Source organism: Colletotrichum siamense (assembly GCF_013390195.1).
Source record: "Colletotrichum siamense strain Cg363 chromosome Unknown KSG_Cg363_contig09, whole genome shotgun sequence".
Classification (NCBI taxonomy): Eukaryota; Fungi; Ascomycota; class Sordariomycetes; order Glomerellales; family Glomerellaceae; genus Colletotrichum; species Colletotrichum siamense.
The window spans coordinates 4,143,441-4,157,268 of NW_023501022.1; the positions used below are offsets into that span (position 1 = coordinate 4,143,441).

General features: G+C 52.0%; 5 protein-coding genes across 5 annotated transcripts; 3 read left to right on the forward strand and 2 right to left on the reverse strand.

The window, feature by feature from the left end:
- Window positions 1-2,011: 2,011 nt before the first annotated feature.
- CGCS363_v013844 (Heterokaryon incompatibility protein 6, OR allele) lies at window positions 2,012-3,868 on the forward strand (the record flags this gene model as incomplete). Its single annotated transcript, XM_036645693.1, has 1 exon — window positions 2,012-3,868. The coding sequence occupies one exon, from the start codon at window positions 2,012-2,014 to the stop codon at window positions 3,866-3,868; it is 1,857 nt and encodes a 618-aa protein (XP_036489669.1).
- A 1,124-nt stretch (window positions 3,869-4,992) lies between these two features.
- Window positions 4,993-7,915, forward strand: bxlB (putative exo-1,4-beta-xylosidase bxlB; the record flags this gene model as incomplete). Its single annotated transcript, XM_036645694.1, has 4 exons — window positions 4,993-5,273; window positions 5,326-5,454; window positions 5,514-5,946; window positions 6,002-7,915. The coding sequence occupies 4 exons, from the start codon at window positions 4,993-4,995 to the stop codon at window positions 7,913-7,915; spliced, it is 2,757 nt and encodes a 918-aa protein (XP_036489670.1).
- Window positions 7,916-7,989: 74 nt separating this feature from the next.
- On the reverse strand, window positions 7,990-8,932 carry P5CR-0 (Pyrroline-5-carboxylate reductase; the record flags this gene model as incomplete). Its single annotated transcript, XM_036645695.1, has 2 exons — window positions 7,990-8,828; window positions 8,890-8,932. 2 exons carry the CDS (start codon window positions 8,930-8,932, stop codon window positions 7,990-7,992), a joined length of 882 nt encoding a protein of 293 aa, XP_036489667.1.
- Window positions 8,933-9,720: 788 nt separating this feature from the next.
- On the forward strand, window positions 9,721-11,208 carry mtr-3 (N amino acid transport system protein; the record flags this gene model as incomplete). Its single annotated transcript, XM_036645696.1, has 1 exon — window positions 9,721-11,208. The coding sequence occupies one exon, from the start codon at window positions 9,721-9,723 to the stop codon at window positions 11,206-11,208; it is 1,488 nt and encodes a 495-aa protein (XP_036489668.1).
- A 74-nt stretch (window positions 11,209-11,282) lies between these two features.
- On the reverse strand, window positions 11,283-12,917 carry CGCS363_v013848 (uncharacterized protein; the record flags this gene model as incomplete). The annotated part of the gene is made up of 1 exon (XM_036645697.1): window positions 11,283-12,917. The coding sequence occupies one exon, from the start codon at window positions 12,915-12,917 to the stop codon at window positions 11,283-11,285; it is 1,635 nt and encodes a 544-aa protein (XP_036489671.1).
- Window positions 12,918-13,828: the final 911 nt, after the last annotated feature.

Consider the following 13,828-nt stretch of genomic DNA (forward strand, 5'->3'; position numbering starts at 1 on the left):
TCGCGATCAGAGCTCAAAAGAGACGCGCCGGCAGGTTACGGCGGGTCTAGAGGCCGATCCTGCATCCTTGGGCTGCAGTGCATGCAATTGGAAAAAGCTGTGCCTCTCAGGGACCAGTTTGCCAGTGCTTCTGGAATTCTTTTTTTGCTTTTTCCTTCCAGACTTTTGCGAGTGGGCAGTCATCATCTCAACGGCGACTGGCTAGCCAGATGGAGATCATACACTTTCTGCCGCAATGTTTCCATGCTATGGGCACAACAACCAACATCTTGCTGTAACATTTTCGCCCCCAATGTTGATCCTCCTAAGAGACGCATATGCATATCGTTGCAAAAGCAACGACTGCTAAGATAAACGCCCCTTGTGCCCCCGAACCTTGGCCTGGCAAGGTTGACCTTCGGAGCTCGGTTCACAGCTTGCGCCAGTCGCTTGACCGCATCTCGTCCAAATCCTTTCTCAGTTCCTTCAAACCCTTTGCTGCAGCAAAACGGGTCTCCTATGCCTGATGTAACAGAACTCGACCATGCCCTGTCAGCCCAGCCCGCTTCGCGAGTCTGTTCCCCTGGCCGGTCTCCTCTGTCGGTCGATATCCCGTCTGAAAACTCCACCCGCGAAGGTCTGAGTCCCGCGGCCTATTGCCAATCGTGTCTTTACACGTCCGTCCCCGGTTGCGGGAGCCGTCTGCTGGAGCACTCGACATTCTGCAACGGCCTTTCGCCAAACGCAACCTGGTTACGCGAGCACAGCGTCTCATCAGTCGAGGCAAAAGGCCCGACGGATTCTCATGCGAAGCTGAGCACTTCGAAACGATAACAAAAGAGCTTCTGCTGCTGTGCCACACAAGCTCACGGCGACCGCAGACCGTGTGGCACGCGGGCGCTTGTTGGTTAGGTAGGCCGGCCGCAGGGAGAACCGCCCCCGGCGGACTGTCACTCCAGGACTGCTGCGGAAGATCTCGCCGTGTGCGATGCTGATACCACGCCGCCCGCTTTCCCGAACCCCCGGCCTCACCAACCAACCTCCAGGACGCTAGGCGAGTCGAAGCAGGACCCCGCTCGCCCGCTTGCGTGGTGCGAGATCGAAGGCGGCCCTTGGACCGCGGACGGGGGGGTTGGTTGGCGGCCCATTGCTGCAAACTTTGACCGTCGGCTGCGAATGGTCCCCGCAACCAGTGTTCCAGTTGGCGGGGTAAAAGATATCGTGAGAAGAAAATGTTCGCGGGGTAAGGTAAGCGACTGTCATACGAACAAGTTTCGCCTTTCCGAAGTCGCGGCGTGCCGACGGCTGACTTGGATTTGGGTGTTGTTTCTACGGCTCGAGCCTGCTGCCGGTCTGCCGGCCGGTTTCCTTGGTTCCTTTGGTTTAAGCTTGTCGGTTTCCCTTGGTTGTTGTTTCTTGGTTCCCCCTTGCTGAGTCTGAGCGTATGGCGGGTATGTCTTGCATGCAAGACATGATGGGGGAGTCACGGTACATCAGTCATGTCCGTGAGGACGAACAAGTAAGGCTATGGTGTTCTAAGTTTGCTGTGCTGGCTGCTTATTCCACTTTTTTCAACGACGTCTGACAGTCTCGCGGTTGTTTTTCCACGTGGATGAAAGGCATTCTCTCAGGCTTTCTCCAAGTGGATGAAGGGCCGTCTCTAAGGAGGCCATGACGAAGCATCGGACAGACCGCTTCCTGGGACTGATAACAAGATCTCACTGTCTCCCTTGGCGCCTACAGCCTGATGGCGAACCAGCGAGTGGTGCGCCTTCAGAGTCAATTGATAGGTTGACAGTGAGGTATGGCAGTGAGTTGTCATGCAAGCGCAAGGCGCAGGCAATCGCAGCCTGCTTGACCAAGTGGAGTTAACTCCAACACGTGTGTGGATTCTTTCATCTCGAGATCTGGACGTTTGAAATTGATTAACCGTCTGTCTTCTCATTGTTCGCGCAGACTGAAGCGTTGTTTTCATCAGTCCATCATCGAAGCCATTGTCCATGTGCGATTTTCGAAAAGCTTGACGATAAACATGGCCGACGTGACAACTCCGGCATACCAATACACTCCTCTATCACATCCCGAATCAATCCGGATTCTCGTCCTGCATCCGGCGCAAGACCGAGATACGCCCATTGTGTGCAGCTTTCTAGACGAGAATCCTATCGTGCCGACGATAGAAGGATGGGAATGCAGAGCTGTCGACCCAGACGGATGTACAGGAGACTGTTTCTATAGCCACATCGATGAAGAATCTCATCATGGTTCCAATGGGAAGTCTCTCTGCGATTCTGCAGAAGATTCTGAAGATGAACATGCAGATGAGAGGCAAGAGCTTGCCATTGAGAACATGGATCATGCTGACGATAACCACGACGACAAGCCAGAAAACGAGGGAGATGACGGCATCTCTACCGATGACACTGACGTTAATTTCAACAAGGAGAGCAACGAAAGCAATGATGAGGTCCTCTGCTGTGAATGCGGTTACGATAAATATGAGAAAGAGCACGGGGACGAGGAGAATGACGACGGTTGCCCTTGCGACTGCCACAACGACGAACCCGTCAGAGTCAATAGTGCCGAGAGCGTCGTCAGTTTGTTGCCAACGAGAGAATGGCATAAAAAGGTCTTTCGCCCCCCTGGTTTTCCGGAATATGAGGCTTTATCATACACATGGGGCGACGCCTCCGATTCACTTCCAGTTATGCTTGGGCCTGATGGAGCTCAGGTCATGGTCACTCCGAATTGTTTTGGAGCGCTTCAAAATCTTCGCCTGCAGACGTCTGATCGACTGCTCTGGAATGATGCCATCTGCATAAACCAGAAGGACGATCTGGAAAAAACAGGTCAGGTTCGCATGATGGGTCGAGTATATGCAGCATCCTATCGAGTTGTCATATGTCTCGGAGACGAAACGCCGTCCAGTCGCCTCGTATTCAAAGAGCTAGCATTAGCAGAACAAGCGACTCCGGTATGGAACGGACGACACTGGCATCCAGATCGGCCAAAGCCTCGACAAGAGCTCATCGAGGCCATGGATGTTCTCCTTGAGCGGCCATGGTTTCATAGGGTTTGGGTACTTCAAGAAGCCAAGAACTCCAAACTTGCCACTCTTCCTGACCCCGCCATTCTTTGCGGCCCATCCTTGTCACGATCAAGCCTACTCGTTGAATGTGTGTTTGGCTACACTTGGAATCGAGTAACCAAGCATCTGCTCCCATTTTCTATGAGTAGATATATTCAGGAAGAGGAGACGAAAACACTATTAGACATCATCCTTGCCACCGCTGGATGTGCAGCAACCGATTCTCGAGATAGAATCTTTGCTCTGGAAGGTTTGATGAGAGAACATGACGCGAAATTCAACGACTTGATCAGCTACACGGATGGTTTCGAGCTCACGTTTCTCAAGGTAGCACAATACTTGCTCGACTCTAGGTCTGATCTTGCATTGCTTTCAACAATTAGGCATCCTCATCAGATGAACATGCCTTCATGGGTCCCACCCTGGACACACGAGTTCCACAATTCGTTTCTCAACGTAGGCCTCAAATGCGACTCTGGCTTCGCAGCTGCAAAAGCTACCGTCGAAATTCGATTTGAAGCTTGTACATGTGCGAGGTGCACAGGCAAACATGCTGTTCTGCGAATAAGAGGCTTTCAAGTCTCTATTATTGAGCGGATAGGAAAACCTTTCACTGCGAATGAACCCTTGTTGTTGGAAGAACAAGTGCGAGGCTTGATGGAACTAAGTGATGACGACGCCGCCTCGTGGGATTACCTTCAAAGTCCCCAAACCGAGATTCTTGACGGTTCGTCTGATGTGGCTGAAGGTTGCACCGAGAATTCCACTGACATTCTTTCTCAAAGACCTTCATTGTTTTGACCGTACTGAAATGCTACTACTACTTCTTCGCGTGAGTTACCGGTCTTAGAAGAGATGGTTTGAGCCAAGATGAATAGTTCGAAGCAAACGTTACGGATCTTGCTAACAAAGTCTTCAGGGATGGGGGTATTTCAATTATGACCAATGGCTCGCCGGTGCTTTTGGCATGAGCACAGAGTTCGCCGATAGATTTTTTGCGTCGCTATACGGATACTCATTGTACGTGGATTCGAAGATCGAAGCAGGACTGGTGCCTAAAGAAGCACGACCAGGGGATGCGATATGTTACATTGAGAAAAGTTACTTCCCCATCCTTCTCCGGCCACGAGATGCAGGCGGATGGGAACTGATCAGTGGGTTTTGCTCTCGCGGTACGGACCAGTTTCATGAGGTAGTCGTTGGTGATCTTATTTCCGAAGGCTACGAAGAAGTCGAATTTGAAATTTGGTAGGATCATATTGCTGAGGAGAGGAAAGGCATCAACGATGAAAAGCCAAGTTCCCATTACTTCGAATGCCGTTCGGATCCCGTGACCCCTGTCTCTCCGTCCAGATAACTTCAATTGCTCTCAGGAGGGCGTCCAAAAGGTCTGAAGAAGAACTGCTAAACATCAATATCAGAGACTATGGAAACGGGCCTGTTCGGCCCTGTTCGCCCGTCGCGAATGCATGGCTGCGAAACCAACGGTCCTGATAAGGGCAAAGTTATTTCCACCGTGCCGTCAGGAGTAGCATGGATCATATGGAAGATCATTGTCTCGTATGAATAACACAACTTACAGTGACCCTCTCGTGAGAAAACGAGGCCATTGTGTGAATGATGGGGGAGCAAGATATATCTCAGGCTTTTACTTCAAATGTATGGGTGCGTCTTATCGAATTTCGTCTTTCGCTCATGAGTGATACTCTCCATGAGAAATCGATACTATTGTCAGCGAAGGATGAAAACCCTGGGTCACATAACGACACTTCGGCTGCATGCTGTGCCAAGGTCGGCCGGGCGGTACGCGGCCCCGCAGCCGACGCGGGGTAGTGATACGACACTGCTATCAGGGGTTAAGGCGACACACGAATCTCACCTCATCCATCTCGTAGAGCAATACATCGCCGCGATCGGTTGTCGCGATGAGGCCTAAAAACACTGAGGAGCTCATTCTATTGATTCAGGGGATTGCCCTGACGGTCGGAGCGTATGCCGACGATGCCCAGAAGCCCTTAACCTCGCGGACCTGCCTTCCGGCGCTAGAGTATGCGCCGGAAATCGGTAGCCGGCGCTGTTTTGACGACTCACCGAACTTGAAAGCCTTCATCAACGGCGCGTCGCTCACTCGACACAACACAGTTGAGTCGTGCGCCAGGCTGTGCGGCCAGGCTGGGTACTCGCTGGCGGGCATCAAACACGACAGGTATAGACGTCGTGCTCATCAGTGTGTTTGATTGAGATACTGATCATTACAGGGGAGGTCTGTGTGTCTGCGGGAATGAGATCAATATCAAGGGATCCCAAATCAGCGATGCGCAAAGCACATGCGATGCATCTGGAACTGTTTGCACCGAGTCGCTGATACCGTGTGACGAAGAAAATATGTGAGTTTCCAAGTCTAGGAACCACCCATTAGTATCATTTCAATGCTTACAATGAAAAGGATCGAGGTTTACGACATTATCAACCCCATTCTCGATGAGAAAGCTCCAGGAAACTTTCCAGATTGCACACGAGATCCACTCTGCTCCAATGACGTCTGTGACGAGTCGCTCTCGGACAAACAGAGGGCGGCGGCGTTGGTTGCCGAACTTACCATCTGGGAGAAGCTCGACAACCTGGTAAATGAAGCACCAGGTATTCCCAGGCTTCGGGTTCCGCCCTATGAATGGTGGAGTGAGGGGCTTCATGGCGTAGCAAGATCGCCAGGGACGAAGTTTACCTCCAAAGGGAACTTCAGCTACGCGACTTCCTTTCCCCAGCCTATTCTTCTCGGCTCCGCATTTGACGATGAACTAGTGCGGGCCGTGGGAGAGGTTGTGAGCAGGGAGGCCAGAGCCTTCAGCAACGCTGGCAGGTCTGGGCTTGATCTCTACGTAAGTGGCCGATGAGCACGATGCCATCAATCCCTGAGCTCACTGACGACCCTAGTCTCCCAACATCAATGCCTTCAAAGATCCCCGATGGGGTCGCGGCCAAGAGACTCCCGGCGAGGATACCTTTCACCTGCAGAAGTATGTCTCAGCCATGCTTTCAGGCCTGGAAGGGGATGATCCCGATAAGAAACTCATCGCAACCTGCAAGCATTACGCAGCGAATGATTTCGAGAACTACAAAGGTGTAGACCGTTCTGGTTTCAACGCCATTATCAGCACCCAAGATTTGTCCGAATACTACCTTCCACCATTCAAGACATGTGCCGTCGAGAAGAACGTCGGATCCTTCATGTGCAGCTATAACGGCATCAACGGCACGCCTCTTTGTGCGAACAGCTACCTTATCGAGGACATTTTACGGAAGCACTGGGGATGGAACGGGGACGGGCAGTATGTCTCCACAGACTGTGACTGCGTCGCGCTGATGGTCTCGTACCATCATTATGCTCCCGACCTTGGACACGCCGCAGCATGGTCCATGCAAGCGGGAACGGATCTTGAATGCAACGCTTTTCCCGGATCAGAGGCTCTTCAGTCTGCTTGGAACCAGTCGCTGATCTCCGAGAAAGACGTGGATAAGGCACTGACGCGGATGTATACATCTCTCGTCTCGGTCGGCCTGTTCGACTTGGACAGGAAAGACCCGTTGCGCTCTCTAGGCTGGGACGAGGTCAACACCAAAGAGGCGCAAGATCTTGCGTATCGGGCAGCCGTCGAAGGCGCTGTTCTTATGAAGAATGATGGCATTTTGCCTCTGTCTCCTGATTCCTCGAAGAAGTACGCCCTCATCGGGCCATGGGTTAGCGCGACAACGCAAATGCAAGGAAACTACTTCGGTCCTGCTCCATACCTCATCTCTCCACGCAAGGCCGCCAAGGACCTTGGCCTGGATTTCACTTACTTCCTTGGATCGAGGATGAACAAGTCCGACTCATCGTTCGCACAAGCTATCAAGGCAGCTCAAGCCGCGGATGTCGTCATTTTCATGGGCGGCGTAGACAACACCCTGGAGCAAGAGACTCTCGACCGCAATACTCTGGCGTGGCCTGAGCCTCAACTGCAGCTCCTTCGTGCTCTCTCGGAAGTGGGAAAGCCGCTAGTTGTTCTTCAATTTGGAGGCGGTCAGGTTGACGACACAGAACTTCTTGCGAACGACTCCGTGAACGCGATTCTCTGGGGCGGATACCCTGGTCAATCGGGCGGAAAGGCGATTCTGGATATCGTCTTCGGTCGCGCGGCGCCTGCTGGTCGTCTCTCCGTCACGCAGTACCCGGCATCGTACAATGATGCTGTTCCAGCCACCGATATGAACCTCAGACCTGGACCTGGCAACTCTGGTCTCGGGCGCACCTATAGGTGGTACACTGGAGAAACGCCGGTCCCTTACGGGCTTGGTTTGCACTACACAAAGTTTAGTGTGGATATGAAGCCAGCGTCGAACGTCCATAATATTTATATTGCTCAAATGGCCGCAGAAGCGAACGACGATGCCGCTTCTGAAATTCCCTCCTGGCAGCGTGGCCTGGAAAGGCGTATGGTCACCGTAACCGTCTCCGCCAAGAACGAGGGAAATGTGATTTCAGACTACGTCGCGCTCGTATTCCTACGGTCGGAGGCCGGTCCGAAGCCATGGCCTCAGAAGACTCTGGTCGGATACACGCGTCTTCGCAATATCAAGCCTGGAGAGGAGAGGAAGGAGAAAATTATCATCAAGATGGAGCAGCTCGTCCGAGTTGATGAAGTGGGAAACCGGGTGCTATATGAAGGCCTCTATTCTCTGTTTTTAGATGTCGACGACAAGGCACCGAACGTAATCACGATCTTTGGGGATCCATGGGTCATTGAAGAGTTTCCTCAGCCGAAGGAAGATGCGAACGTACGAGATGAACATGTCAATCTGGAACTTTGAAGGGGATGATGGTACATAAGGAACACACAAGTCGTCAGGATAGGAATGTTAACGTGTATAAATTGCTCAATAAGCTAAGAGTTGGACATCTCCTTGGAACGAGCCGCTGCTGCCATTATGGCGCTTGTGTATGCTGACCTGACTCCCAACCTCTCCAACTCCAACAGTGCCCTGATTGAACAACCTCCGGGGGATGCAATCTTCTCCCGCAATACACTGGGATGATTTCCAGCAGGCACCAACTTCATCATACCGATTGCGCTGGTGAAAGCCATATCCTGCGCCTCTGGCCGCTTCACTCCTTCAGCAACAGCTGCATCTAAGAGGCCATCGACAGCCAAAAGCAGAAGCGACCCAGCACACCCTACAAGAACTGCAGAGATATCAAATGAACTTTCCGGTATGAAGCGGCTCTGGCCGACTTGGTTAAAGATCCATGTTGCTATCTCCTTGTTGGTATTCGTAAGCGTGTCGAAGTCTGCCGTACACAGGCTCAAGGCCTCACGAATCTTGGCGGCCATATTAGGCATTACTCGGACAGCCTGAAAGGGTGTCTGGTCATCAGATGATTCCCCATTTCCGACAGCGAGACGAGCGAGCTCTTTGGTGGTGATCCCGGCCATGATGCTGATGACTAGTTTGCCTCGAAGAGCCTTCTTGACTCCCTGAGCTGCGAAAACTTCGCTTCTCTTGACGGGCTTTGCAGCTATGATAACCACATCTGCGTCCCGCATGGCAGCTTCATTGTATTTTTGCAGAAGTACCTTCAGTCGCGCCGAGTAATCAGACAACTCCTCCTCGACGCGACGTTTTGAGGCCTCGGTGCCGACTGTGGCAATAACCCGGTTTATGGTGTGGCTTTGCTTGTCCAAGGGGTCGAGTATGCCTTTTGCAATTGCGGTACCAAGGGTGCCTGTAGGTTTGCGTGTTAGGAATTGGCATCGAGTTGTGTGACGGGGTATGGGAAAACTGACCGCAGCCGATGACCGCAATGTTGAGTGGAGTGTTGTTTCCCATGATGCTTGCTTCTCAGGTATATGGCACGTTTACATGCGGCGAAGGCGCTACAAGGAGCAAATGAGAAAATTGTATTCTCTCGGAAGACGTAGAATCAGCTCTGAAGCTACTTTCATTGTTACTTTTGATACAATGAGGTTACCGGCCCGAGAATTTGGCTGTGGGTCATCTCGGCCCGGAGGAGACCACCCCCACGGTCATCTCCCATGGATCATGCATCTCTCTAGGCCCTAGATGAGAGCTGTTAACTGTAAATTCATTACAATTAGATAATTTGAAAGCTCCAAGACCTTTTCAGAAGCAGAGCAGGCGAGCAAAAACCCCATGGGGAAAGCGATGGTTCGTGTTTCTTCCCCGGACCCCATTCCCACTATCCCCGGATTCAGTAATGTAAGTCATGTAAAGTTTGTTTCTGTTAGGTAAAATATTCAAATGCAAAAGAGCTTAAGAGCGTGAGTCTATCTTATCTGAGAAGTTATAAGCTACAGGGTCCAAAGAGGTCGCACATTGTTACAGCTGGAAAAATAAGCCGACGTCTCTCATTAGGATATGGTACCCTTCGAAACCCAAGTGATTTCTTTCTTATCTGTCCTCTTGCTAGTTTGATCCGCCTTATTATCTTCTAAGTTGCTGGTCCGGTAACAGGGGCTGTCGGTCCGAGTTTTGTGGCACCATGGTACTATTCAGACAAGTTTTTCAAATCTACAAAAGGATGCTGATGGCGAGACCTGATAATTCATGCTTCAACATACCAGTGCTTATCGAAACATTCGTCAAGTAACACCAACATGAAAGCTCTTGACGCCAACGGAAACACCACGAAAGAGGGCCATGACCTAAGCATTGTCGAATCGCAAGCAAACGGACAACTCTTCGAGGACGTCTTTAGCAACGAAAATGGTGAGGTCAACTTTCGAGGCGTATCCTGGCAGGCTGCGGCTGTCCTTGTCGCAAAATTCCAGATCGGCCTCGGGGCTCTCAGCCTCCCACGAACCTTTCATGTCCTCGGGTTCTTTCCCGGCATTCTCTGTTTTCTTGTCTTAGCCATGATATCAACCATCGCCGGTTACCTGTGCGGCAACGCAAGACAATATTACCCACACATGCACAGTATAGCAGATGCTAGCGAGCTTCTTTTCGGAAAAGGGGCTAGAGAAGCAGTGGGGTTCATCTACTACCTCTACCTCGCCATGACGGCTGGAGCAGGTTTGCTGACTACCTCGGTTGCGTTCAACGCCCTATCCGACCACGGAGCTTGTACGACTGTCTTCGTTGGTGTTACCTCCATCGCCGCCTTTCTGATCGGTACTGGCTTTCGAGGTCTTCAAAAGGTTGCCTGGATCAGTTGGGTAGGAGTCGCGGTCATCTTCATCGCCATTTGGACAACAGCTATAGCCTGCCTCACTCAAAGTCATCCAGCCGCCGGTCCAGCAAGCGGGCCCATCGATCTCGATGTCCGCGCGTTTCCGAAGACGACCTTTCCCGAGGCGATGACGGCGATCTCCAATCAGCTGTTTGCAGTGGGCGCTTCGGCAACGTTCTTCTCCATTTCGGCAGAAATGAAGCATCCGGAAAAGTTCACGAGGGCACTCATCTACGGTCAGGCCTTCATCGTGGCTACATGTATTGCAATCGCAACCATTGTATACGCCAAGGTTGGGCAGTACCTTGCGAGCCCGGCGTTAGGATCAGCTGGGCCCCTGATCAAAAAGGTGTCATATGGCATCGCGCTACCGGGGCTGTTAGTGACCGCGGTTTTGTACAGTCATATTGCGGCCAAGTATTGCTTTGTGAGGTTCTTGCGGGGCACAAGACACCTACAGGCAAATACTGTCAAGCACTGGGTAGTATGGGTAGGATCGATGTTGGTAACTGTGGTATTCGGGTTCGTTATTGTTGGCGTGGTGCCTTTCTTCAGCGATTTCTTGAGTTTGGTAGGAGCGCTGGTCAACCCTATCTTTACGAATGTTGTTCCTGGGTTCATGCTGTTATTCTATGTCGCGCGGAAGCCGGTAAAGGTTACAGAAACAGCAGCCATATTGAGACGCGAGCAGAGCGCCGCGCCTCAGGAGCAGCACTGGCTTGTGGAGGCCATGGCTGCATGTAAGAAAGGGGAATGGAAACATGCCGCGATGGTAGCTGTGGGAGCTTTCATGATTCTATCTGGAGCTTTCATAATTGTCGGAGGTACTTACTCGACAATCCTTAGCATCAAGAAGTCATACGACGACGGTCTCATCGGAGGTGTCTTCTCCTGTGGGGACAACTCCATTTGAGATTCGCCATCTCAAATAATGTCACAATACTACGATTGTCTTCGAAAATTTGCTATTAAGTAGATGTTGTTGCTTTATTCATAGTTTCTCTCCGCTGTCATGGGAGGTGCATCCCAAAAGAAACTCGTGTCCATCAAGTTGGCGAAGCTTTGCATGTGCAACACTTGCTCCGGCTCGCTAGTAAACCCTAGCAAAGCGTTGCTGATATCCGCGCTATGATTGAACGCATCCATTCCTCCCGCTAACACTTGAGCTGCCTGAAGTTCCGTCTCTTCAAGTAGCATTTGGTCTCCATCGAGACCCAAATGCTGAACCTCCGATCCCATATGGCCTTGTAGAGTTGGTGAGCGTTGCGGGGTCACTGGCTGCAGCAAATTTGCTAGTGACTCCAAGTACGCCGCGTGCAGGTTCACCATATCCTGCGGCGATCGTACCATGTTCTTGACATGCCGAGTAATGTCTCTTATGAGACCAACGGCGGTTCTTTGGAATGATGGGCCAAGAATACCGTCACATGGCAGGCACAACAGCAGACATAAAAAGAGTGCTGCGTTCGGCGCAAGAAGGGTTAGAGCATCTGGTGCCCGACGAAAGTCGTCTGTTGGAAACTTTAGAAGTTGACGCAGTGTTCCCAAGGCGCCATGAACACTGTTCGCCAGACCTGGCGTGTCTGGTGAAAGCCCCTCTCCCATGGCAGGGAAGCCAAGACTTGAAGCTGGTGCTGAAGGCAGCTCAGAGGACCGAGAGTCTTTGGTCACTGAAGTCATGAGGGCCTGTCTCAAAATTGATGACGAAATATTGAGCCTGACACTTTGTTCCCAAACCCCGACAAGGGTCGAAAGATGGTCCTGACCAGAGTAAAGCAGTCTCTGATCGAGCGATAGATCATCGTTCTGATGCAGCCTGCCTTTTCCATCAAAATGAGGTTGCCAAGTCAGTTTCCATCTGTTTAGTTCAGAGTCCAAGAGGTCAGAAAGACAAGGAAGCATGGTTGAGGATGCCTTTGGAATCATGACGCGGATCTTGGATTGAATACGTCGTAGGTCAGCGCTGCAGCAAGCAACAAAATCAAGCGGCAGAGAATGCGGCATCTTCAACCAGGTCTGCAGGTCGAGAAGACGAGGGGAGTCTTCCTCGTCTCCGATACTAAGCGAGGCTCTCCTCATGAAAAACATGCTTTGCTGTTTATCTTGTCGAAACAAGGCAAGCCAAGCCCGTCTGCGCCTCGCGGTCTGCTGGGCATTTCCATTGCTCTGCTCCAAATCCAGGTCGTGGAGTATTTGGAATGCGTAGCCGCTGTGCAGGTATGAGATATCGTCATCCTCGTCTTTCCAACAGACGAGTAGGTAGAACGCTTGCATGGTCTCGACGGACCTGTCTCCCTCGGCAAACGTGCGGACAGCCAGGTTGCGAGCCAGGCTGCACAATCGGGTTTGAAGAAAAGGATCCGTCTTGAGAGATAGCTGCCCATATTGGTAGTTTGCAAACTTGGAGGAGCAGAACAGAACAGTGGCAAACAATAGATGGCTTCTTCGCCTAACATCGTTGTGCGTGTCGAAGTGGGGGTCCAAGACGTATTCCCATTTCGCATTCATCTCGATCATGAAATGTTCGAAAAGTGCTGTTGATGCCGCCTCACTTAGGATGCCATTGTCGATTGGATCCGTGATAGTGTGTCCGAGACTCATGGATGCCGAGTAGCTGGGCATCTTTACCGGAGGACCAGCCTGGCTGGTAGTTGCCTGCCCAGGCCCACCCACTTTTAGCGGAGTGAGAAGCCATGAAAGTTTCAACGACGGTTGAGATGGCTGGCTGGCTTGTCCTTGGAAATTCCGTCTGCCAGATTCTCCAGGATCATTACTTGCACCGAAAGGTGGTCTATCACCCGACGTGATAAAGCTGAAAGGTGCCCCTCTCTTGCCTTTGAGAGTCGCCAGCGTCGCTATGATTCTTGCACGTATCTCCGCAGTAATGGGAGGTTGAGACCCGACATCAAGATGAGGGGCATCATGGCTTACCGGCGTCGGAGGGGCGGGTGACGCATGCGACGGCGGCGTGGGCTGGATGACATCCTCTCGGGCCTCGTCCTGCGGAGATACGAATACGCGTAGTTGTGGAGAAGACTCGCGCTGTCGGGGCTGGGGATAAGGCCGGGCTCTAATTCTGGCTCTTTTCGGCTGAGTGAAGACACAGTCGCTGCCGTTGGATGTGCAACGATCGCATCGGTCCGGCCGTCGGGATATTAAGCATCGGACCTTGGCTGCGCGGCACTTGAGACATGCGCTGAGATTGTGTTAGCTCGCTGGTCCGAGCTGGATGATGGCGGCACTTACACGGGGGCGCGGTGTAAATCAGACGGAGTCGCGGTTGATGGGGCCATTCTGTTTTGCTGGTGAGATGGGGAGGTTGCTGTGCGAGGAGTGCGGTGTTGTGTGACAGCGCCGGCCCGGCCGACGGGGGGACTGAGGGGTAGTAGTCATACGAACAATCGGGGGCCGAACCCGAACCCGGGATCGCATCCCCGATAGCACCCCGCCCCCGCATGGAGCTCGGGCCGGGGGTTAACTGTAATTCAAGAAGACTATCTAAAACCACTCAAACGACGACTGCGTCTCAACAA